The following is a 23,140-nucleotide window of genomic DNA, read 5'->3' as shown; positions in this document are numbered from 1 at the left end:
GAAGAGATCAAGGACTGGAAAGTCGTGTTTGGATTTAAAGTTATCAAGTGGACAGTGAAGAAAAGCCCCACAGACACCCATGTCCACCTTAGAGGAATTCCAGAAAAGGGAGAGCAGACAGTTGAAGCCGTGAGGGTTGTGCGGGTTTAAGAGCTGTGGCCTCCCAGCACCAGGGAAAGGCACGGAAGAACACAGGGCAAGTGCCACGGGGAGCCACGCGTGAGAGAAGGGGGGAAGTAACTTAGATGCGACACAGTGACAGTGACGTTGCAGAACCTCGGGAGTCAAGAGAAGAAGACTACTGTATCATGAAAAACTTTCTAAGAGCATGACCTCACATGGGTCTCATCTCAGATCATCGGAAAGTCCCTCGAACATTGTTCTCCCCAAGATTCTGCATCACGGTCTCGCCCAGTGCTGGGGAGTAGGGGTGGTCCCAGGGGGGCGTCCAGAGCTCAGAGGCAGAGAGCCTCCCGAGCCCCTGGGTGGGATAAGCCCCCCAACCCCGAGGATGGGGTGTACTGTGCCCTAGAAAACAGGGGCTGCTCCCAGTCCATGGTCTCAGGGACATTCAGAGCTGTGGCCTCGCTGATGAGAACCCCAGGACCGTATTGCTCTAAACCTCTCCTCCCCGAATTCGCATGCACTCCATACAATGTGCCCAGGGAGACCCGTGTCCTGTCCCCACATCCTTCCCTTTAGCAGGCCGTGATCTGGGACCGATGGCCATGTGAAGTTCTCCGTGACAAGCTGTCTCTACCCGGAGAGGCTAACATTCAAGTGTCCGGCTCATTCTTCATCACTGACAACCTGTTCCCTCCTCCCGCCCACGTGCAAAGCACACGCGGCTAGTGCTCACTCCTAGCTCGTCTCCCGCCGGTCTCAAGGTCTACAGCACAAAGCTGTTGCCTCGACAGCATTTGGGTCATTCTTTTTTTTTTTTTTTTAAGATTTTATTTATCCATTTGTTCGGCAGAGATCACAAGTAGGCAGAGAGGCAGGCAGAGAAAGAGGAGGGAAAACAGGCTCCCCGCCGAGCAGAGAGCCTGATGCGGGGCTCGATCCCAGGACCCCGAGATCATGACCTGAGCCGAAGGCAGAGACTTAACCCACTGAGCCACCCAGGCGCCCCCATTTGGGTCATTCTTGACTCAACAAGGAAGACACACATCAGGTACTTGGTGCACGCACTTGGCCGTCTTTGCGGCCGGTCGAGGAAGGGCCGTGGGTGCTCCCAGCCCTCCAGCACCTGCCTCTACAGTGGACGTCCCCCCGCGGTGGGAGAGGAAGCGGGCCCCAGCCACTGGCGTGTCTCAGAGGAGCAAAGTCCCCGAAGGCGTGCATTAGTCCGGTCCCCTTGTTCCTAGGCCAGAATGAGAAACCCCCAGTCCTTGCCTCCACCCCCACCCCCAGAATGAGGACAACAGGAAGTGACGTGATGTCATGAGGTTTCCGTGAATTCACCTGTCACCTGGCACGTACGCAGCTTCTACTTGTCGGTCACAGCTCAGTGAAGCTGGAGACAAGCACAGGACCCCCAGAGTGCACGGACTCCGGCAAGTCTGGTAAGAAGCTTCTCGGGACGTGTGGGCGGCTCCGTCTAAGCGTCCGACTCTTGATTCTGGCTGGGGTCATGATCCCAGGGTCAGAGACCGAGCTGGCGTTCAGTGTGCAGTCTGCTTGCAATTCTCTCTCTCCCTCCCCCTCTGCCCCGAACCCCCTCCTCGCACGCTGCCTCTCTCTCCAATAAACAAATCGTGGGGGAAAAGCTTCTGTACTGGAACTGTGGCTTTGATGTGGACAGACTGTGGCCATCGAGACTATGGGCCAATATTGCTGCTTCATCGGGGTGTCTGGCAACGCAGGCTCCACAGCCCCAAACCACCCCCCACGGCTTCCACACGACCTGGGGACGAGTCTGGTTCACCTGCTGGAGGACGAGTCCCCGGGCGCAGGGTCTGCCTCAGCATCGTCCTGCAAGGAGCCCACTGCCCGTCCGGCTCACTGAGGCTGTCTGCCTGGGCCGCCTCAGCTGGAGCCTGCCCTCGCGAGCCCCATCTGCCCCCACAAGGATCTGGTCTCCAGAGACACCCGGCTCTGTCTTGGGGGGTGGTCCTTCTCATCACAGGTCCAAAGCCCCTCAGTGTGAGTCTGCTTCCTCCAACGTCTCCGTAAGAACAGCTGACAGCCTTCCCACTGAAGGCCCAGGGTCTGGGCCGGGTCCACGTAGACTGAGCGGGAAGCGAAGGGCAGAAGGGAACTTGGGGACTGAGTCCCGGGCCAGCCCCTCTGCACCCTGGTCTCTTGCTCCTGGAGCCAGAGGCCCAAGCCCGCCCACCCCACGTGCGTCATGAGCCCTGCCCCTGCTTCGAGGGTTTTTGTTGTGTCTGAGCTGGAGACCACAGGGTCATCCTGCACCGGACCCTCCACCCTGCTTGGGAATTACAAGGTCTGGGAACCTCTTGCCTGTGCTGTGGAGAAAGCAGGGGCTTTTCTAAACCAAGACGCTCTTTCCCGGGGCCGGTACCCGCAGCCCCCGCATCTGCTCGGCACAGCAAACTCCACCTGGAAGGAAACTACAGGCGGGCCGGCAAGAGAAGAGCTTTGGGGGTTGGTTGGTTGGTTTTTTAAAGAAGAAATTGGGAGCTCTCAGGAACCCGTGTCAGATGGAGCCCTGGCTTTGAAGCAGTAGGACCCAGTCTGGCAAACTGCCAAATGTCCCTGAGCCTCCAATGTCCTTATCTGCAAAATGGACCAGATGAGACCATCGCACTCCGAAAGTCATTCGAGGTCACGTGTGTGGCACCCGGAACGAATGTTAGTGTCCTTTATGGGGTGCAGATAGGCGGCTAGCTTCAGAATTGCAGAATCCCCTGGCCAAAGGAAGAGCAGACTTTACGCAGCCGACCCTGAGTTTGGCAGATGGGGAAACCGAGGCGCATCTCGTTCAGACCCCAGGCGGCGGCAGCACCAGCTTTCCAGCTCAGCCACACTCGGGAGGCCGTGGTCAAGGTTACCTTTGAGGCCTGGGACGAGAATATGCAGGGAGCAGGCGTCCTCCGCTGTCTGCTGAGGGTGTCCCCCCGGAAGCAGCCACAGGAAGGCCAGGCCGATCACAGCCAGGTGCTGCTTCATCACGAGCGCTCGGGGGCACAGGCTCCTGCACCAAGGAAGGGGACACAGCGGTGAGGATTCAGACACCAGGGCGTGGCCGCACGCAGGCTGGGGCCTGGGACCAGGTGGCTGTCGGGGCCCCTGCCAGCCTTCAGGTCTCTCCCTCACGGGCCCACCTTTGCCTCCCCGTCCCGGCCACGCTGGGACCCACACCCTGAGCACGGCCGCCAGATTCTCGCCTCTGCATCTCTGTGGCTGAGACTTCGCGCACACGAAGGCACACGTGTGGTCCTATGACAACTCTGGCACGCCGCCCAGAACAGAGGGTAGAGCCCAGACAGCGCCCCAGGACGGGCCAGCCCCCCATGGTCCCTGGGCCCAGGGGCTGTGAATGCGTGTCTCCGTGGCTTCCTAGCATCGCCGACGGCAGTGCGCCCCTAACCGGCCACTGTCCTGACGGCCCAGCTTGGAGCTTTCCGGGCGCGGGCTGTGTGTGCAGAGTCTGCGCAAGCCCGTTCCGCTCAGCGCCCTGCTGCGGGGCACGGCAGCCATAGCTCGGCAATTACCTGTCACTGTGACAGCACCCGTCACCAGCTGGGACTCACGGGAAGACATAGCTGGCCCTGTGCCCCCGTGGGGATCAGGCACGTCGATTCTCCCCCCGAGGGCCGGTGAGGAAGTCTTGGTGGCAGCACCCAGAGAGCCACCCCGAGACTCTGATGTCCGCACGGCGCAGGATCTGCGCATGGCCGTGCACCTGGCAGCCCCGGGACCAGGACCCTGCGCACGTCATGTCTCTGTCACTGGCTGGCGCCCTCCGCGTGGAGGGGAGGGAAGAGCCCGTGCGAGGAGCAACTACGTGAAACACGGAGAGGTGTGCCAGGGGCAAGTGCTCGCCGAGACGGCCGCGGCGCTACTGTTTGCGCACAGGGAGGGCCCCGCGGCCTGCAGCCCCTCAGGCCCCGCAAGCCAGAGCCTCTGAACGGAGAGGTCCTGTGCCCCAGCCACTGCTCCAGCCAGGTTCTCCGTGCGACACATGCAGCCAGAACCCCTGTGTCTGTGACACCCTGCAGCGAGGACACTGCTCCCCTCGGCGGGAGCACAGGGCACACTGTGAAGGGCAGGGGTGAGGGTGAATGTCCCCTGGACGGAGACCATAGAAGGCCGGCCGCCCCCAGCACATCGCTCCCATTTCACAGGCCAGGGAACCAGGGATGAGGGAAGTGAAGTCAGCGGCCCAGAGCACCCCATAGTAGGTGGGAAGGTGGGGTCGGACCCGGGGCCTCCTGGCGCACCTGACCTCTCCCTTCTGCTCCTGTCAGCCGACCGAGCGCCAAGCCCGGAGCGGGGGCCGCCCCCCTCCTTACACTACGACGGCAGCTTTTACTGTTATTTCACGCTTGCGAGAGAGACAAGGAGCCACTATTTACTACCACACCTGGGCACACAAACCTCATTTAGTTCCCAAAACCACCTCGGACCTGGCCCCTCAATGCGAGGGTGCCAAGGAGGCTGGAGCCTGGACAGCCGGTCTCCCAGCCCCTCCCAGCCCCCCTCCCAGCCCCCCCAGCCCCCCCTCCCAGCTGGCGCTCGGCCTGCCGCCTGCGCTTGCGTGAGGGACCAACTCTGAGGAGAAGGGAAAAGGCGTGAATGTTTGCCCACAGCCCACAGGGATGAGCTTTGCTCCTTTCGCTTCCCCCTGCCGCTGGGCCTTGCTCTGGAAGTGAGCCAGGAGTGAGCACCTCTTGCAGCCGGGAAAGGCTCAGGCCCGGGCAAGAGCTTAGCGGGCACTGAGCTGAGGACCTAAAGGCTGCGTGAAGCAGTGAACGAGGGACGGACAGAAGCTCACCACGGCAGCACCTAGAATTTAAGGTCTCCCCCGTCCTGCGACTGCTTTTCCTCGCTGCCCGAGGGTTCCTCATGCCTCAGGTCCACGCGGGACCGGCTCGCGGTGGCTCCGGCCCGGCGTTAATGGACCTGGAATTCCTAAGAGCCTGTTAGCGACACTGTGTCCTTCACCGTGTCGAGCTGAGCTGCTGCTCTAGAAGCGAATGTGGGTTCTTTCCAGAATGTAGCTCTTAACTGATGATAATGTTAAAAAAGACACGATGAACCTTCATTTGGGCTCGAGTCTACAATACTTGCTTCTCGGTGTTGGCGGAGGTGGAGGGGGTTTAGATATTAATGTCTCGGGGGTCTGAAGCTCACGTGGGAGTTTTGTCTCCAGCTGGGAAAGGCTGCGTCCAGGGACAGCCGCGCCGCTCAGCGCGACCCCCGGCTCGCACACACGGCATCCAGCCACAGCGGTCGCCCCCTGGGCCGCGCAGAGCCTGCACAAGGCCCCGGGGCCGCAGCCCGAAGCTTCCCTGCAGCCCTGCCACCCCCCCACCCCACCAGTGGCTCCTGCATCTGTGTCTCCTCCGGCAGCCCTGGTGGGGCGGGGGTGGGGGTTGGGGGGGCTCCAGCTCCTCCAGCTTCCAGCTCTGCCCTGGGAGTCAGGACAGGAATTCGGTCTGTCAACGGAGAAGCCGCAGCCCGCTGGGCCCTCTCTAAGAACCACATCCTGATCCAGCCAGAGCCGCGAGGTTTCCACCCTCCCTTGGGCGCAGGAAGCCAGGGTTTCTGAGGAGAAATTCAATGTGGAATTCCTAGTAGAAGTTCATTGTAAGAATGAAATTCTCTCTCTCTCTCTGTGTCAAATAAGTAAAATCTTTTTTTAAAAAATAAAGAAATGGACCATGAAAAAAAAATGTGGTATAATTTGCCAAACTCACAAGCCTTCCTTTTCATTAAGCTCTGCAGCATGTACAGCCTGAGAACCATCTGGAAGCACCAGGGGCCTCCGAGAACGGACACCCCCACCCCCACCCAGCTGCTTGCTCCCCACGGTGGCACGGGGTCTCCCCAGAGCCCCACCAGAGGGCACACACTAAGGAGGAAGGCGCCCTTCCCCCAGCTTTCTGCAAGCCGTCTGTCCTCTCACTGCCCACAGACTTCTCAAAGCCATAGATGAGCTGGGGTCGCGGTGGACGTCTGGGCTGACTCTGCCGGGCAAGGAGAGCGCTTCCCAACAGGTCAGAAGTCTGGCTATGCACGAGCCGCTGCTTTCCCACTTTGTCTTTTAAACTCCTAAGTACGACCTAACTTCAGCCTGGAAGCCAGCTGGCCAGGGAGGAGGGGACCCCGTCACACCACGTCCTACCCAGTTTGGGAGACCAGAGCCCCGCTCCGGTCCTGCCTTTGCCCCATTGCAGAGCCCAGAATGGAGCCACGGGCCGTGAGCGCGATGACCGCTGCGACCCCCGTGGCCCCACCCACAGGCGGCGGCCGCTCCCTGGGACCACGCTCCGGCCACCTGCACATGAGGCCACAGCCACCTCTCACACAGGGATGGGGACTCGAGAACACACAGCCCCGCCTCATGGAATGAGCCGAGAAGCCTCGTCCTGTGAGTGCCCTCGTGAGCCCGCCCCACGGAGTCTCCGGCACGAGCTCCTGAATTACTCAGACCTTAGAATTCTCGAGTCGGATCCATTGGACAGACCCCATCCGTCGCGGGGACCAAAGCACAGATCCCATCCCCCCTTGCACCAGAGGCCTCCCTCTGGCCGCTTCGGGAACCTTGTCTTCCCAGCTCAGCGTGTCCCCGTGGACTGGTAGACCCCGCCCTGCTCCCCAGGACTGCTGGGTCACCCAGCAGAGCATCCCTACCTGCAGCGCACGCCAGGCGAAGGGGGTGTCCTGTCCGTCCGGGACCCACGAGGACACTGCGCCCGGGAGCCTCATAGCCGCTATTTACAGAGGCCACGGAGCCCCACAGGCCAGGCGAGCGTGGCCGGGGCCATCAGGCTTCCCAGCAAATCAGGCTGGGTCTCAGCCTTATCTGCAAAGAGCTTCCTGTTTGCAATACATCCGTTGCCCTGCGGGAGGGCGGTGGAGGGTGTGGGAACTCGCTGCTGCGGGGTCAGGTCGCGGACCCGCAGGAGATGTCCCTCCGGCTCTTCGCCCCGAGACCCCCAGCCCGACTCTGGCGTCCGCTCTGTTCTCTCTCTCTTCTCCTTTTGAAGAAGGAAGCGTGAGTACTGAGTACGGCAGGCGTCGCAGGAAGCAGGGAGAGCGGTCACCACCAGGTGCCACATCGGACAGAAATAAATGTGGCTGACCCGCTTCCTTCCACGCTCCCTGTAGGGGTTCACTTCAAAGCACTCCCTGCTCGTCTACTGCCTGTCGAGATCTACCCACGCAAGACCCAAACTCACGGAGCTCCCTGACGCTTCTCGAAGGCAGAACAAGGGTCTGTGGTGGGTGGGTCCGGCTCCTGGCTCTTTCCGAGGAGGGGAGGGGACTTCTTTAAGAAAAAGATACACACATACAATAACGATCATAAAAGGCTACGTTCAAAGACGCATTTTTATTTAGACTGAAAGAAGTCACACAGATTACAAATTTTGTAAAAATTTTCAAATTCAGGGACACCTGGGTGGCTCAGTCGGTGAATCAGCTGCCTTTGGCTCAGGTCATGATCCCGGGGTCCTGGAATCGAGTCCCGCATCAGGCTCCCTGCCCAGAGGGGCGTCTGTTTCTCCCTGTCGTTTCTCCCTTTTGTGCTCTCCTGCTGTCTCTCTCTCTCTGACAAATAAATAAATAAAATCTTTTTTAAAAACTGTCAAATTCCATATACATCATAAAATCCATGAAAAAGAATGGATTCTTTATTAAAACCGCCAAATACCATAAATAAATCTGAAAACTTAGACCCAACGGGCCACTTCCTTGAAGCACACGACTTTCCACAATGGACCCAACATGAAATAGAGGACTTAGCAGCCCCTAAAAATTAAGGGGGTTGACTTTGTAACAAAAACTCCCAAGAAAGAAGCTCCAGGCCAGATGACTTCACAGAGAATTCTACCAAAGTTTTACAGAAAAATTAACACCAATTTTTCACACCTCTTTCAGCAAAAAGAAGAGGGAGGAGCATTTTCCAATTCATTTTATGAAGTTGGTGTTACCCGGACACCAAAACCAGAAACTGTACACACACACAAAAGTCCACACAAAGTCCTAGAATCCAGAAGGGGCTCTGCGAAGCTCGGAGCTCGACATGAACGTTCGGAAACCAGGCATACCTCTACAAGCTGGCAACGGGCACATACACTCTGAAACTTAAAAATCACTCACAATCACTCAAAGAAACTCAGTGCCTCGGGGTAAATCTAACAGAACACGTCGGGATCTGAGTGCCAACCAGGAAGATCACAGCAGCTCTAAGACACTGAGTCGCACTCCCGGACTGGGAGGCTCAGAGCTGGGGGGATGCTGATTGTCCCTGGAGTGACCTACAAGCTTACCACAATTCCTGTTCAAATCCCAGCGAGACATTTTGTAGACAGAGACAGGATTATTCTCCAGTTTCTATGAAAAGACAAAGGCAGCGGGAGCTAAAACAATTCTGAGATGAAGGACGTAGCAAGAGGAATCGTCTGCCCAGTTGCAAGACTGACGATACAGTGCGACGGACCAGACTACTGCCTGGAGGTTTGTATTATTGTGATGAAATGCAGAACAGACGATTTACCATTGTAATCACGTTTTCGTGTCGGAATCAGTGTATTAACTACATTCGTGATGCCGTGTGGCCCTACCGTCCGTCTCCGTGACCTTCGCACCTTGTGAAACTGAACCTCTGCCCCCATGCTGCTGAGTCCCCATCGTCCCAATGCATTACAGCCCGCCTCAGCCGCCTGGCCACGCCTGCTGGACGTCCTATGATTCCCACCACTCTAAGTATCTCGTGTGATTGGAGCCAACATGACGGGCTTCCTTCCCGGAGCCTCATGTCCTCAAGGTTCATCCACGTCGTAGCTGGTGTCACAACAACTCAGCCCACCGCAGTGCAGAGGAGCACGGCCCCAGCTCAGCTTCATCCTGGTCCCACTCCCCGCCCGGGACGTGTGACCGGAGATACCGTCACACTGTGGGGCCAGGGGCACGGAGTACCGTCGTCTGGGGACTGCGACGGACCGGAAGGTCCTCACCGCAGAGTAACCAGGACCCAGCTGGCGACAGCGCTCACGCGCGACCCCCGTAGCCAGATCGCAAGGATACCTCTGGCTACTCCAGCGCCTCCCACCCCGAGGCCTGAGACAGCGGTGGAAGCTGATGGTGCACCGTGTCGTGGCGGTGTGTTCCCTCCGCCCATGTGGGATGCCAGCTGGGAGGAAGGGCCAGGGCCTGGGTCCCAGCAGGCCCGCTCCGTCAGCCATGAGCTCCGTCCTCACAAGCAGCCCGCCCAGCCGATGGCTGGTGCTCCGGCTAGAGCTCCAGAGCCCGGGCAGAGAAGGATGGCGCCTGCCCAAGGTGCCATCGCTGGGGCACGGGCCAGGTCGGGGCCCACCCTGTCTCCCCAGAACTGGGCTTTCCGGACGGCGGAGAGCCAGCAGCCCGCCAGCCTGCCACACTCTCCTGGGGTCTCACCACCAACCTGGTCACTTATCTTTTGTTTTGTGTCCCAAACTGCTCAGGGCTTTTTTTTTTTTTTTTAAAGTGCCCAAACCTGAGAATTAGTCTCGGTTACAGAGTAAGTGACAATATTATACTAACGACCTGTTTCAAGTAGGTTGTCAGAACCGTTTTCCCATTAGAAATCCTGTGTGCACCTGCCTTGCAAATACGCACCAGAAAGTCCCGAGAAACCAGTAGGTCCTTCTCCCTTCAGGCTGCTCTGGCTTCCTGCCCTCCCTCTTTCCCTCCTTCCTCCTTCCCCGTCTTTTCTTGAAAGCACCGAAGTCGTGCTGTTGGACGCAGGCTTTTCCTCCCGAACTCGGGCCCCTCGGGCCGCCTGGCCGCGCAGCGGGTCAGAACAGACTCTGGCTCAGCTCCCGGTGACTGTTTACATTCCCCGGAGATAACGGAGAAATCTGCACGAAGAGCCAGACCCGGCCCATCTGTCTCTGGGTGGGAACTCTGCTGGAGGTCACCCAGCCAGGCCCCCGCCGCTCCGGATACTTCGTCCTTCGGGACGTTAACCTGGGCCCCCCGCCCCCCCCGACGGCTCTGCTTCTCCAGAGCTCCCTGAATGTGCAGAGCGGCACGAGGCCTGCACCCAGCCCTCGTGGACATGGTCCCCGGGTGGTCGGGGGTCCGGGCACCACGGCCGCGCTCATCGGAGCTGGAGCCCACTGCATGGCCAGGAGATGTGGCTCTGGCGTCACCGTGTAGCTCGCCAGCGAGACGGATGTGAATGCCATTCCTCTGACGACATCGTGCCGTCCAAGGTCATCACAGCAGCCAAGATCACCGGGTCTCAAGTGTGAGCGTGCACCAGAACCACCCAGAAGACCTCTGAAAGCACCAGCCGCTGGGCCCCCCCCAGACTTTCTGAGCCGGCAGTTGGTGCGGATCTGGGCACCCCCGATTCTGACCAGTTCGCATGCGATGGCGGTGCTGGGGCTGCTGGTCCAGGGACCACTCTGCCAACCGCCGCCTCCCCCACACGGCGCTGCGAGGCCTGGGCAGACAGAGTAGACGGCCCGCCGCAGGGCCCCACGCCTGGGACAGCCACGAGTCACGTGGCGCTGTCCTGCTCCTTCTCGCTCCTGCCGCCTCTCCTCGGTCGCCCCACAAGACCGCACACTCTCGCTCCAGCACGGGCACCGAAAGCCAACAAATCGGCCCCAGAACAAAGGAGGGACAGACCTGCCGGCCGCAGCGCCCGTCTCCACGGCAGCCACGGGGGAGCCGCGAGGAGCCAGCACAGGACCACATGGTCAGGCCCGTCAGCGGCCCGAGGTGAGCGGCCCCGTGAGGCTGCCTCCTGTGCCAGGGAAGCAGCGTGAAAGTGAACAGCAGGGGCGGCTGTCCCAGCTGGTCACTCCACACGGGGACTCCTGGGCTGCGGCCCTGCGTGTGTTTGTGGCCCCTCCCAAGCCGCCCCTGCGCACCTTGTTCCGAGGAAGAGTAAGCCAGAGGAATGGCCTCTGCGAGCCAGAGGAAAGCAAGTCTTCTAGGCACACCTAGAAGTCAAGGCCGTCTTGTTTCCCGGTTGCCGTCCACGTCCGCGTCAGGGCAGGGCAGAGCTTGGAGGACAGAGGCCCTAACTTATCGGGTCTGCCAGACGCCTGGCACGCAGCCAGCTTCACAGCCTAAGGGGACCCGAGCCTACCGTCGTCTTCATCAGGCGCTGGCACGCTGTGCAGCCATGGCTGGATCCAAGGGTGACGGGCGGGCCAGCCGTGAAGTCGACGATCCTGATTACAGCGAAGTCATCAACACGTACTGACCACTAACTGCGCGCCGGTTGTCCGGCTCTGTCTTTGTCCAAAGTAACGTCTTGTCTGAAACACGCCAGTCAGACACTCACACAGCAATGCCCTCTCTGTGCTCCCCCAAGAGGTGCTTGACGTAGGTCCCCCGCTCGGACACCACCTCCCAGACCAGTCCTGGCTCGGACACCACCTCTCAGACCTCCCACCCCACCCCCGCTGCTCGGACACCACCTCCCAGACCGCGTCCCTTAAGCGGGCAGAGATTTTAAGAGCTTATCCGTACACAACCCCCTCACGTTACCAAGAGGGCACGGAGGCCCAGGGACGTTAAAAGACTTCAGGAAAGCCACACGAATGAAATGGAAAAAGCAGCCAACTGATAAAGGGAATGACATTTAGAACTTCCTCCTCTGTTCCACTCACGGATCAGAGAGCGACAGACCTGGCTGTCATCTGGCGTCCCTGTGTCTCTGGGATGGTTCTCGGGCCCTGACACTCTTCTCATCATGAGACTGACTTCCCTGATTCTCCCTCCTCCCTTTGGAAGTAATACGACCGATGTGGTTTTCAAGAACAAGAAAACTCATATATTCTTTTTTTCTTTTTTAGGGATTTATTTATTTATGGGGCACCTGGGTGGCTCAGTTGTTTAAGCGTCTGCTTTCCGCTTGGGTCATGGTCCCAGGGGCCTGGAATCAAGTCCCACATGGGGCTCCCTGCTCGGTGGGGAGCCTGCTTCTCCCTCTCCTGCTCCCCCTGCTTGTGCTCTCTGTTAAAATCTTTCTTTCTAAAAAAAAAAAAAAGAAAGAGCGAGCATGAAACAGTTCAAGTGGAGGAAGGGGCAGGGGAAGAGGTAGTCTCAAGCAGGTCCCCACTGAGTGTGGAGACCAATGCGGGGTTCGGTCCCCACATGAGATCATGACCTGAACCAAAACCAAGAGCCGGACGTCCAACCGACTGAGCCCCCCAGGAACCCCAGAAAGCTCCTATATTCTTACAACATTAAGCTTTGAAAACTCCATGCCAGGCACGGTTAAGCACACGCACCTCCCTGACCGGTGCTGAGAGGTAATCTGCAGTGATGGCTCTAGGACTCAGGGCTGTGACCCTTCGAACTGGAAGTAGGAGACCTCGCAAGTCCCGGCCAGTCCTCTGTTCTAGAACGAGACCTCAAGTCACAGCAGCTCAGGGAAGGCGGCGGCCCCAACCCCACAGTGACCATACGCGCACGGGCGCAGACCCGAACGGCAGTGGACTACAACGTGACCAGGGTCAGCACTGGCCATCTGGGCTGCTCTGGGCTTGCAAACTGCCAGACAGACGGTTACAAGTAACAGGAGCAGAACAGCAATGCGTGGGGTGCGCCCGGCCGTCGGCTCCTGACTGAAGACGAGCCCGGCCTCGTTCCATTTCAGTGCGGCGCTGAGACGGCTTGAGCAGCCGCCGGGAAGGTGCTAAATGAAACTGGAGCCTCATTCAAAGACATTCCTACAGAGCACGAACTTGATTGTGTCTGTGTAGAATTCTGAGTAAAAATGAACTGCCAAAGAGGCTTCAGACTGAACTCCTTACCCTCACCGAGTTGAGGGCATCAGCAGTTCTCAAACAGTAACCGGGATCTCTGCAGCCAGAACCATCTCTGGGAACGGGAGGGTCCCTACGGCCGCAACCTGTGCTTTTACTGTACGGTCACACGTGTTCATAAATATCAAGGATTAGTCGTAGAGATCTAAAATTGGGCATCTCAGCGCCTCAAAAATGTTCCACTACTTAGGAGCTTTGCAACTTTGCGCACCTTTATCAGTCAGGGAGAAAAGACGGGACTGATACACAACTAGGAAGGAAAAGGAAGATCTAAGCAGTCGCTTTCTGTAATAAATGACACACACCCACCCTTGCTGGTTATGACCGAGCCCTTCAAGAGCCTATGCCATTGGCCCTCGGAGGGTGAGTGCGGGTTTGAGCTGGGACGGTCTACTTATATGTGGGTTTTGTTTTTGATGAACACGGTGGGACACTGTAAATGTATTTCCTTTCTTTTCAGATTATTTTTGAGTAGTCTTTACACTCAACATGAAGCTCGGACTTACAACCCTGAGATCCAATCACGTGCTCCACTGACAGCCAGCCGGAGTGCCCTAACCGTTTTCCTGAGGCTTCCAGTCAACAGTAAGCGAACAGTTGAGTCCTGGAGGGAGGGGATTTTCAACATTGGAGTCAGGACCCCTGGCCCGTGTTGTTCAAGTCAACTGTGTTCTTTCTCTTTCAACAGCAAGTTTACCGAGGAAAACTGTAGTGACAATGTTTAGCACATTATTCCCCAAACTATTTCGTTGTACACCCCACGGAGTTCAAGTTTTGAGGTCATCTCCAGTATCGTGTGGCCATTAACATGTCATAGAATGCACACGAGTCCTAAAAAAGCACGCATATGGTCATAAAATCCAAAGTTTTAAATGGACACAAATAAGTATTAATTCTAAAATTAATTTTTTTGGGAAAGCTATTAATTTTTTTAAAACTTGGCTTAATGTCTTATGATTTAGCAACTTGAAAAATTGGTTCTCCAACGGACAGAAGACATGAAGACACTTCTCCAAAAACCCACAAATGGCCCACATACAGATGAAACACGTTCACCATCACTCCGCATCAGGGAAATAAAAATCGGAACTACAGTGATACGTCACACCAGTTAGAATGGCAAAAATTACAAAGACCAGAAACAGGTGTTGGCAAGGATGTGAAGAAACAGTTACACTGTTGGTGGGAATGCAAGCCAGTACAGCCACTCTGGGAACAGCATGGAGCTTCCTAAGGAGTTAAAGGTGGGGCTACCCTACAACCCAGCGATTGCACTGGGTATTTACCCCAAAGATAGCTGCAATGAAAAGGGGCACATGCTCCCCAATGCTCATAGCAGCCATGTCCACCAAACTGGGAGCCGAGCTGCCCTTCAACAGACACGTGGATAAGACGCAGTCCCTCCGCACAACGGGGCATCACTGACCGTCAGAAAGAACCCCCACCATCTGCCCGGACACGGACGGAACTGGGGGGATGCTGCTGCGTGACGTACGTTAATCAAAGACAATTGCCCTGTGGTCTCACTCGTGTGTGGAGCATGAGGAAGAGCACAGAGGACCACAGGGGGAGGGAGAGAAAACTGGATGGGAAGAAATCAGAGACAAACCATGAGACTCCAACTCCGGGAGACAAACTGCGGGTTATGGAGAGGAGGGACACAGGGGGACGGAGTAACTGGGTGATGGGTATTGAGGGCATGTGCTGGGACGAGCACTGGGTGTCATACACAGCTCATGAATTACTGAACACTACATCAAAAATGAGTAACGTACTATATGCAAGCAAACTAACATAAAAAATACTTTTTAAAAACCTGATTCTTCGGGGCGCCTGGGTGGCTCAGTGGGTTAAAGCGTCTGCCTTCAGCTCAGGTCATGATCCCAGGGTCCTGGGATCGAGCCCCGCATCAGGCTCTTTGCTCAGCAGGGAGCCTGCTTCCCCCTCTCTCTGTCTGCCTCTCTGCCTGCTTGTGATCTCTGTCAAATAAATAAAATTTTTTTTTAAAAATAAATAAAATAAAAAATTAAAATTAAAAAAAAAAATCTGGTTCATTTGATATTGAATTTTAGTAACTATCACTGCTAAAAGAAAATTCCTAAGTAGTAACACATGTCTAGAACTTGCTTCAAAAGTCTCCAGCAAAGGGCGGGCATGGGAGCAGATTCACCAAGCCCGAGGAAACGGCGCGGGCTCGAGCTGGCTGAGGGGAACACCGTGCATCAGACCCCTCCGCCTCGTGAATGGGGACAGCCTTCTCAGAGGACCCTTCAGAGAAGACGCAAACGCAAGCACAGCATCGGCTATGCTCCCGTTCAGCAGTCGTGCAGCTACACGTGGACCCCAACGTCTCGTCCCACCGATGCCTGACTGGTCTCGTGCATCCACCAGACCGGCGGTCAATGTGTGAACTCAGGGAATCTGGAAGAGGGGAAGCAGCTGCCGCCAGGAAGCCTCGGCCCCAACACCACCCGGCACGCTGCAGGTCTGTGTCACAGCAATGTAAGCACTCACCGCCACACTTAAAAAAGGATAAAATGGTAAATTCTGTCTTTTATCACAATAAAAAATTCAGTGAGAACACCACTTTATCACATTTTGTTCTATCATGCCGTTTCCAAGGAACCATTCCTGGCCTGATTTCAGGTGCTTCTGAAACCCAGACTTCCAGGCAGGCAGGCTTCCCAGGAGAGCCAGCATTCGATTCTCGTCGAGCGCGGCACGGGGACTAGCAGGCAGGCTACGTTATCGTATCGTTCACGCCTCTGGTACCTGAGTGATCCTTCGGTTGAACTTGTCCAAGTGCCAACACTCAGCCACCTGGGCCAATGTCATAGGATTGTACCTATTACAACATCCCTGGATACAAGTATATCCCACCCAGGCATCAGACTGCCTGGTATATCCCACAGGCACCCTCTCTGTTCAAAATCTTCCAGCCTACGCAGGGAGCTGCTGGCTATGTAGATGGCTATACGACGACATCTCTGAACTTTTTGAAAATCATGCCTCAAACCGAATACTGTCAAAGTTTTATTTAATCATTTTTGTTCACAACTGAAACTCTGGGAACTCAAAGTTAACATCCTTGCCTGTAAGCTTCTTATAGACACCAGAAAAAGTTTCAACCTGCAAGGAAAGAAAAATTTCATCACAAAACTTTTAAACATACACATTCCGCTTGAAGCCTAAGGGTTTTGTGAGGCTGTGCCCTGTGTGATTTCTCCCCTCAGCAACCAGGGACTGATGAGACAAGGAACATTCAAGCCTGGGGACGGGCTCACCCCCAGCGCTACGGGACACGGCTCTAGCCACATCCCAGGGCTGGAGCGTGGCGCTCCTCTGGGCCACCCAGACAAGAGTCTGTGAGGCGACCCAGGGGTTTTCCACATTAGCGACACTTCACCAGGAATGAAGCAAGGGGACAGTCCTCCCAGATTCTATCCACTACCAAGATCCCACCCCCAAAGGATGTAACATCTTACTAAAAGGAGTTACTTTACTTCTAATTTTCCTATTAATTTAAAAGGCAGAGAATTCCGATTTTCAAAACAACCGCCACTATAAAACCCGACACACAATCTGCAGGGAAGCGGCAGAGGTTCAGATGGGAGAGGGCGGGCTGAGGTCACTCTTACTGGATCTGGCGGCACATGAGTCAGGTTATGCTGCCTCTCCCCTCCCGCCACAGCCTCCGGCAATGCAGCCGCCCCTTACCTTGTGCTCCACGTTGTTCTGCTGCGCTTTGTCTAAATGAACCTTGATGAGCCGGCTGCCATCCAGTTTCACACGGATTCTCTTGCCCACAATCTCGCTTGGGAACACCAAGTCCTCCAGGATCGCGTCATGCACAGCTGTCAGAGTGCGGCTGAAAGAACACGGTGACAAAAGTAAGACGCTGAGGAAGACCTGCCCTCCAGGGAGCCCCAAAAGTCAAACCGTCAACAGCAAACCCCAGGTTTCTGAAACCAAATTAACACCAGTTTTCAAACAGGCCACGTACATTTAACGGATCTTACAAGAGCCGCTGCCACACTGAACAGGGTAACAAGCCCCCTGTTTGTTCTGAATGCGCAGGGTATGTTAACCATGAAACCGCACAAATGACACACACACCAAGTCCCAGGTGACCGTCTCCAGGGAACGGAGGCTCACGAGGGCTTCCCCTTTCAGGTGCTCTTCGGGTTTCTCTCCACTCATGATTTCTCAACTAAACGGCTGCAGAAGCTTCTTTACTACGCGCTCATCTCCAAAACCACCCCCTCCAAGGCTGCCAAGTTCATCTAAAAACCCATGATCACACCACGTTACTAGGAAAAGACCCTTCGAGAGCTCTCCATGGCCTCCAAAACACCTCCAAGGCTCCTCCTTGTTCTCTAGGACAAGGGACGCACTGCTCCGTCACCCGCTCTGTGATGGCAGCCCCACCCAGAACCCCATCTTTACCCCATCACACAAACTGCCGCTGTGACCTCACTCCTCTCCTGGTGGCCCTTCAAGTTCAAAACCCATCTGGCTGCACGGCAACAGCAAGACTCGACCAATTCCAAGCTTTGGGGATATCTGCCGTGTCCACCAAGACGCCAAGAACGAGAGCGGGAAGAGGTGGTTCTTTGCAGTGCTTCTGGACCTACCCTGCAGCAAGAACTCATCCAGAACGTCTCACGCTCAGCAGATGGACACTCGACTCCACTCGTCTGCATTTCAGATCCGGCAGCTCCCACACACTTTCTGGGGCCCTCAGACACCTGCAAAGGTCTTACTGCTCCACAAGCTCAAGGGAACTCCACTTCCCAAAGCCTCCATCACCTTCCGGAAAGCAAATGACACAGATGGCCCGACTGATCACTGCTACCCGTGAATTACTGGGAAGGCACACAAATACGGAAACCTGTCAACTGTCTCCTTTAAAACAAATCCACACGCCACCAAAGCCTGAGCATCTCCTCTCAGGTTCCAACAACAGCTTTAAGGAGGGGAAGTCAAGGCCACACAACTAATCATCACCGGCCGCAGAACTGAAGGCCTCAGATGAGAAGTAGCGGAAACCCAGCTAAGACTAGAGACCAAAACAAGTCAAAGTCAGGACCTGTCCACGCAGGAGATGCGAAGCACTGAAGACGGAGAAGGCCTGCAGGCAGTGGGAAGTGGCAGCACCGCCATGCCTGCCGCCTAGAGCTTCAACAGAAGGCCCCGTGGGAGAGCAGGCCCCCAGGGACCCGGGCAAGCCGTCACCCCAGCACACGTGGAAAACCCAAGTTCGGGGTGAGAGGCTGTGGATGGGCCAGTCCGCTGGATGCAGAGCAAGGGTTTGTTTTCCTATTTGAAGCAGGAACTCGGGCTCTAACAGACTAGATGTTCTTGACCGTCTCCTCACAAACTACCCAGAATACCCAAAAAATCCGTAAATTTTTGTGCCACTCCAGCTGCCCATTTCAAGTACTGCACCGGACAACTCAAGTTCCAGAACTCCAGCTCCTGTCCTTCCAGTCTCCCCACCACCCTTCTCAGGGTGACGCCTGCCCGCCGGAGCCCCATCACGACCTCCCAGTGCTTCACCAGCAAGACTGGGTGTTGGAAATCCCAGCACTACTGGCGGTCGCGGAAACAGCACTTCTCCAGGCCCTGCGTCCCTTGTCCTCATCCTGAGAAGTAACACAAGTGTGGACTCGCTAAGACGCTGCCCATCTGGCCACGGAGACGCGAGTCCCTTTTCTCCCAGGCTGGCCCACCGGCAGGCCCCGCAGGGATCGGGAACCCGTCTGTGAAACCGCACTTCCGTCAAACACCGCAAGGCCCAGCTCAGGAAGCCAACGACACTCAGCAGCTGAGTTTATGCCAAATAAGCTGTCAGTCGAGCTTAAAGGACACGCGTGTGCCGTGGCAGGAGCCCTTGCAACCTGGAAGGGCAGCAACAGGAAAATCCGCCTCCTTTCTCAGCCTCAGCTCCCGGCAGAAACCCAGCAAAGAGCCTCCGAGCGCAGCGGCACGACGCTCAATGCCCGGGCGCTGCAGGAGCCGCCGCGCAGTGTCCGCAGCCTGGGCCACAGAGCACAGTCTCGTCTCTTGAGGCGGCGGTCCCTGGCCTTCGCTCCCTCGTAGACAGTATTTCCTGCCTCCGGAACTTAAAAACGTACATAGTTACAGAGAAAACCGCGTTCCTCGGTAGAAATCCCGGTGGAAGGTTTCCCTGAACTGCGACGCTCAGCACCCCGCCCCGCACGCGGTCGGTCGGCAACAAGCGGGTCACAGTGCGCGGTTCCTTAACGCCCGCTCCGCTCTGCGTGGAGCCCGACCGCCTCAAGGGGGCCCAGCACGACCGCACTCACCACCGGAGACGGAGACCCGAGCCCCGCAGGCGCCCGGTAGTCTCGGACGCGGATGAAACACTCACCTCCTGGGCCGCTTTTGCTTGTTTTTCGTGCGGCTTTTCCGAGTGGGCTTGGGCAGAATTCTCCGCTGTGGGAAAGCACCCCGCGCACACACGTTAGGTGGGGCGCCGGCTGAGGCCGCGCAACCGCTTTGCAGGCGCAGCAAACCCAAAGAAGCTGAGAGAAATCCCAGGCCCGCAGGTCCTGAGGGGCCGGCGCGGTGCTCCCGGGTCCCGAGTCCTGCGCACGACGCCCCCCGCCAGCGCAGTGACGAGGCCGCCGGCCGACAGCTCGCGCCCCCCCAGCCGCGCCGCGCCCCCCGCACGCGGCACCTGCGCGATGAAGACCACGTGCTTCCCGCTGAACTTCTTCTCCAGCTCGCGCACCAGCCGGACCTGGATCTTCTGGAACGACTTCAGCTGAGGCACCGGCACGAAGATGATGATCGCCTTCCGGCCTCCGCCCACCTCGATCTCCTGAGCGAGGGCGCAGCCCGTCACCGCCGCACCGGTCGGGGCCCCCCGCCCTCCCGAGCGAGCCCGCAGCCGGACCCCGCGCAGGCCGGACGCCGACACGCGCTCCGGGCCGGGCCGCGGGCGGTCCGCGCCTCACCTTGGCGGCCGTGATGTTGAGCTCGCGGAGCTGCGCCTTCAGGTCGGAGTTCATCTCCAGCTCCAGCAGGGCCTGCGGGCAGCAGCAGAGCCGCCTCAGCGCCCGCGCGCCGCCCCGCACGCCGCCCCGCACGCCGCCCCGCCGCCTCCTCCCGGACCGGCGTCCCCCGGCGCCCCGCGGGTCGCGCGCGCCGGAACCCCCGCTGCTGGGCCACCGGGGAGGGGGACCCGCCGCCTCACCTGGGAGATGCCGGACTCGAACTCGTCCGGCTTCTCGCCGTTGGGCTTCACGATCTTCGCGCTCGAGCTGAACATGGTCTTCTCCTGCAAGCACACGGCGCCCCCGCTGACGAGGCCGCCGCCCGCGGCCGCCGGCCCCCGCCGACCCCCAGCCCGGCCCCGCGCCACCCCGCAGCAGCCATCGGGGCCCACAGCCCGGGTAATCGGCCGTATCCCCGCCGGGTGAGCAGGACCCGGCCACGGAGGCCGCACTCCGAGACCTGTTTTCCTCAGAGTTGGACGAAAAGTCCAACAGCGAGCAGGCCCCGAACTTACCTTGGTGAGAGCGCCGGCCTAGGAAGAGGCCTAAGTCTCGCGAGGGCTGCTCAAATCCCGACGGCGAAAGGGAAGAGGCGGGAACAGTGCGAGGAGAGAAACCGGAAGAACGAGTGAAACGCGGTCGAAGCCTAGACAGTCCCAGGAAGCGGTTCCGGGGGACCGGTGCGTTAGTAACTCTCCTCCGCCCGCCGCGTTTCCTGTCGGCTGTGGTCGGCTGGTGTGGCCGGGCAGCGGCGCAAGTTCCAGGCAGGCGTCGGGCGGCCGGTGTCTGGGCGGGGTCGGGGACCCGCAAAAAACAACTCCGTCCCGAAGACGACGTTTAAAAGACACTCAGTTGGGGCGCCTGGTGGCTCAGAGGGTTAAAGCCTCTGCCTTCGGCTCAGGTCATGATCTCAGGGTCCTGGGATCGAGCCCCGCATCAGGCTCTCTGCTCGGCGGGGAGCCTGCTTCCTCCTCTCTCTGCCTGCCTCTCTGCCTAGTTGTGATCTCTCTGTCGAATAAATAAATAAATCTTAAAAAAAAAGTTAACTCGAGGACTCATCTCCCCGCTGAAGCCATGGGAGGAACCAGAGACTCGGAGTCCGCTCGTGCTCGTAGAGAACCCATTGGCCGGACGTCTGTCCGCGCGCCTCGGAGGCGAAGTGCTTTACGACTGGACGTGCTTTTCAGGCCGTAAACCGTCGGCCGTCGGTCCGCGGCGGCGGGTGCGGGGCGTCTGCTGTCCCCCACCGGGCCCGCACGCGGGGAGCCTGGGGGATGGCGCGGAAACCCCGCCGCAGGCCGCGCGCGCTGACCGAAGTGTGGCCGCCGCCGCCGCGCTGCCGCTTCACGTTCCCGCGTGACGGTGGACTGTGCCCTCGAGGGGACCGCGACCGCAGTTCACGGGTGCTGTGTGACGGCCGCAGTCGCACGGGCGGGGGCTGGAATGCCGGCCGGGCCGCGGCCAGGACGATTCCCGAGGCAGCTTTGGTGCGAGCGGGTGAGTTTGCTAAAGCGGCGGCAGGACGCAAGGGCGGAGCGCTGCCCCGTGACAGAGCAGCCAGGTTTCCGGGACCTGCCGGGGCCGCCGTTGGGGTCCTCTGTTTCGGCCCGCTGAAACCCGAGTCCTGAGACCCGCCCCGCGTGGACCTGTGAGCCGTAGGCCTGGGGGGCGGTTGTCAACATGGGTGCGGGGCTTCCCAAGGGATTCCTGTGGGCCAGACCCCACCCAGGGCTCGGGGCTCCGGCCAGCGTCGTCCTCAGCAGAGTGCGAGGCAGCAGGCTCCCGGGGGACAGCCCCTCTCCCTGTTGTCACGGGGACTGCCACTGGGCTGTCGAGTAGGGAGTTTAGTTTTCATTTTGCCTTTGTTTCCCACGTCCGAGGGAGGAGGCGAATTCATGCTTTAAGAAGTCAGGGGAGTTTTTGGAAGAGAGGGAGCAACTGTTTACCGGGGAGAAGGGCCTTCCAGACGGGGGACAGCTGTGTCGGATGCTCTGCCTGTGGTCGCAGGATTTCGTCTGCTCGAGGTTCAGACTCCTGTGTCGCATTCAGCAGTCGCTGTCCCCTACAGCCCAGGCACTAGAAGGTGCTGAAAACATTGCACTAGGTGATAGGTACTGTCGCGTTCATCGGCTTTTCTTCTAAGGATTTTCCTTGTTTGTTTGAAAGAGCCTGAGCAGGGCGAGAAGCAGACTCCCCGCTGAGCGGGAAGCCTGGTGCGGATCCATCCCAGGACCCCAGGTTCATGACCCGAGTAGAAGGCAGAAGCTTAGCCCACGGAGCCACCCGGGTGCCCCACGTTCATCGTATTTGTAAAGTTAGATCTGTTTTGCTAATGCTGAAAAAAAAGAAAGCCACTGTCTCCTTGCAAAATGAAGAGTCAGCTTGAAACTTGTTAGAGAAAGAAAAGTAGAGCTGCTCCTCTGATGGCACCTGGGCGAGTCCTTCTGAGCATGCCTGCCGAGCCGTGTCCTGTCCTTGCTACATGCCTGGCTTTCATCCCTGCCACACTGTAGCAAAGTGGCTGGGGGAGCGTATTCAGTGGGTTCTCGTGGTTTCCAGTGCTTGCGGAATAGCAGTGGTCGGAGCGGACCTCCTCGCCTTGTTCCCCAGCTCAGGGAAAGCATTGTCCACCATAGGGGTAATGTTAGCATTAGGTTTCTCTGTGGATGTGCTTTATCAGGTTGGGGAAGATCCCCTCTATTCCTATTTTCCCGAGAGTTTATCTTGAGTGATATTATGTCAGGTGTTTTTTATGCATTAATCAATAGGATCACATGAGTTTTTCTTCTTAGCCTGTTAGTACTGTGGACATTAGCCCCTTTTAAATGAGTTTCTTCATCTCTGAATATCTTGCTTTTCTAGCACAAGGTAACCGAGGCTAGTTTTATACCATTCTCAGACATGGGATTAATCTTTTCTCCAAAAAGCCTTGGTTCCTTTTATTGGAAAAATGGTATTAGAGACCAGAATCTTGGCACAAGGGTATGTCATGGGGGTCCTCTTGAGGCCGCCTTGGTCTTCATAACTGGTACGATGATCGTCAGTAAGTGTTCTTAAATTCGTATGACTGATTTACTAGCCCTCCTTGTGTATCTATAACCTTATAGTCCTTTCTAGGAGGAGAATAAAAAAAAAACAACCCACGTGTCACAG

The 23,140-nt window shown here is 57.5% G+C and overlaps 2 protein-coding genes across 10 annotated transcripts in view; both read right to left on the bottom strand.

Moving 5' to 3' along the window:
- Window positions 1–7,740, bottom strand: part of COLEC11 (collectin subfamily member 11) — a 30,853-nt gene extending 23,113 nt beyond the window's left edge. The window contains exons 1-3 of one of the 9 annotated variants that reach the window (XM_045979903.1): window positions 7,591–7,740; window positions 7,374–7,462; window positions 3,018–3,160 (exon numbers count right to left, since the gene is read on the bottom strand). In XM_045979903.1, coding sequence (XP_045835859.1) covers window positions 3,018–3,135 — 118 coding nt within the window. In that variant the 5' untranslated portion in view covers window positions 3,136–3,160; window positions 7,374–7,462; window positions 7,591–7,740. Of the gene's footprint in view, window positions 1–3,017; window positions 3,161–6,825; window positions 7,351–7,373; window positions 7,463–7,590 lie in introns of those variants that run through there. The other 8 variants (XM_045979910.1, XM_045979905.1, XM_045979909.1 and 5 more) reach the window with 8 other exon arrangements.
- Window positions 7,741–15,985: 8,245 nt separating this feature from the next.
- On the bottom strand, window positions 15,986–20,644 carry RPS7 (ribosomal protein S7). Its single transcript, XM_045979439.1, has 7 exons — window positions 20,503–20,644; window positions 20,188–20,271; window positions 19,949–20,020; window positions 19,669–19,812; window positions 19,360–19,424; window positions 16,683–16,833; window positions 15,986–16,094 (listed from the first exon to the last, which is right to left on the bottom strand). Exons 2-7 carry the CDS (start codon window positions 20,260–20,262, stop codon window positions 16,017–16,019), a joined length of 585 nt encoding a protein of 194 aa, XP_045835395.1. The 5' UTR covers window positions 20,263–20,271; window positions 20,503–20,644; the 3' UTR covers window positions 15,986–16,016.
- Window positions 20,645–23,140: the final 2,496 nt, after the last annotated feature.

The sequence above is a fragment of the Meles meles genome, chromosome 15 (genome assembly GCF_922984935.1).
Source record: "Meles meles chromosome 15, mMelMel3.1 paternal haplotype, whole genome shotgun sequence".
Taxonomy (NCBI): domain Eukaryota; kingdom Metazoa; phylum Chordata; class Mammalia; order Carnivora; family Mustelidae; genus Meles; species Meles meles.
This window is presented reverse-complemented; position numbering and strand designations above follow the sequence as displayed.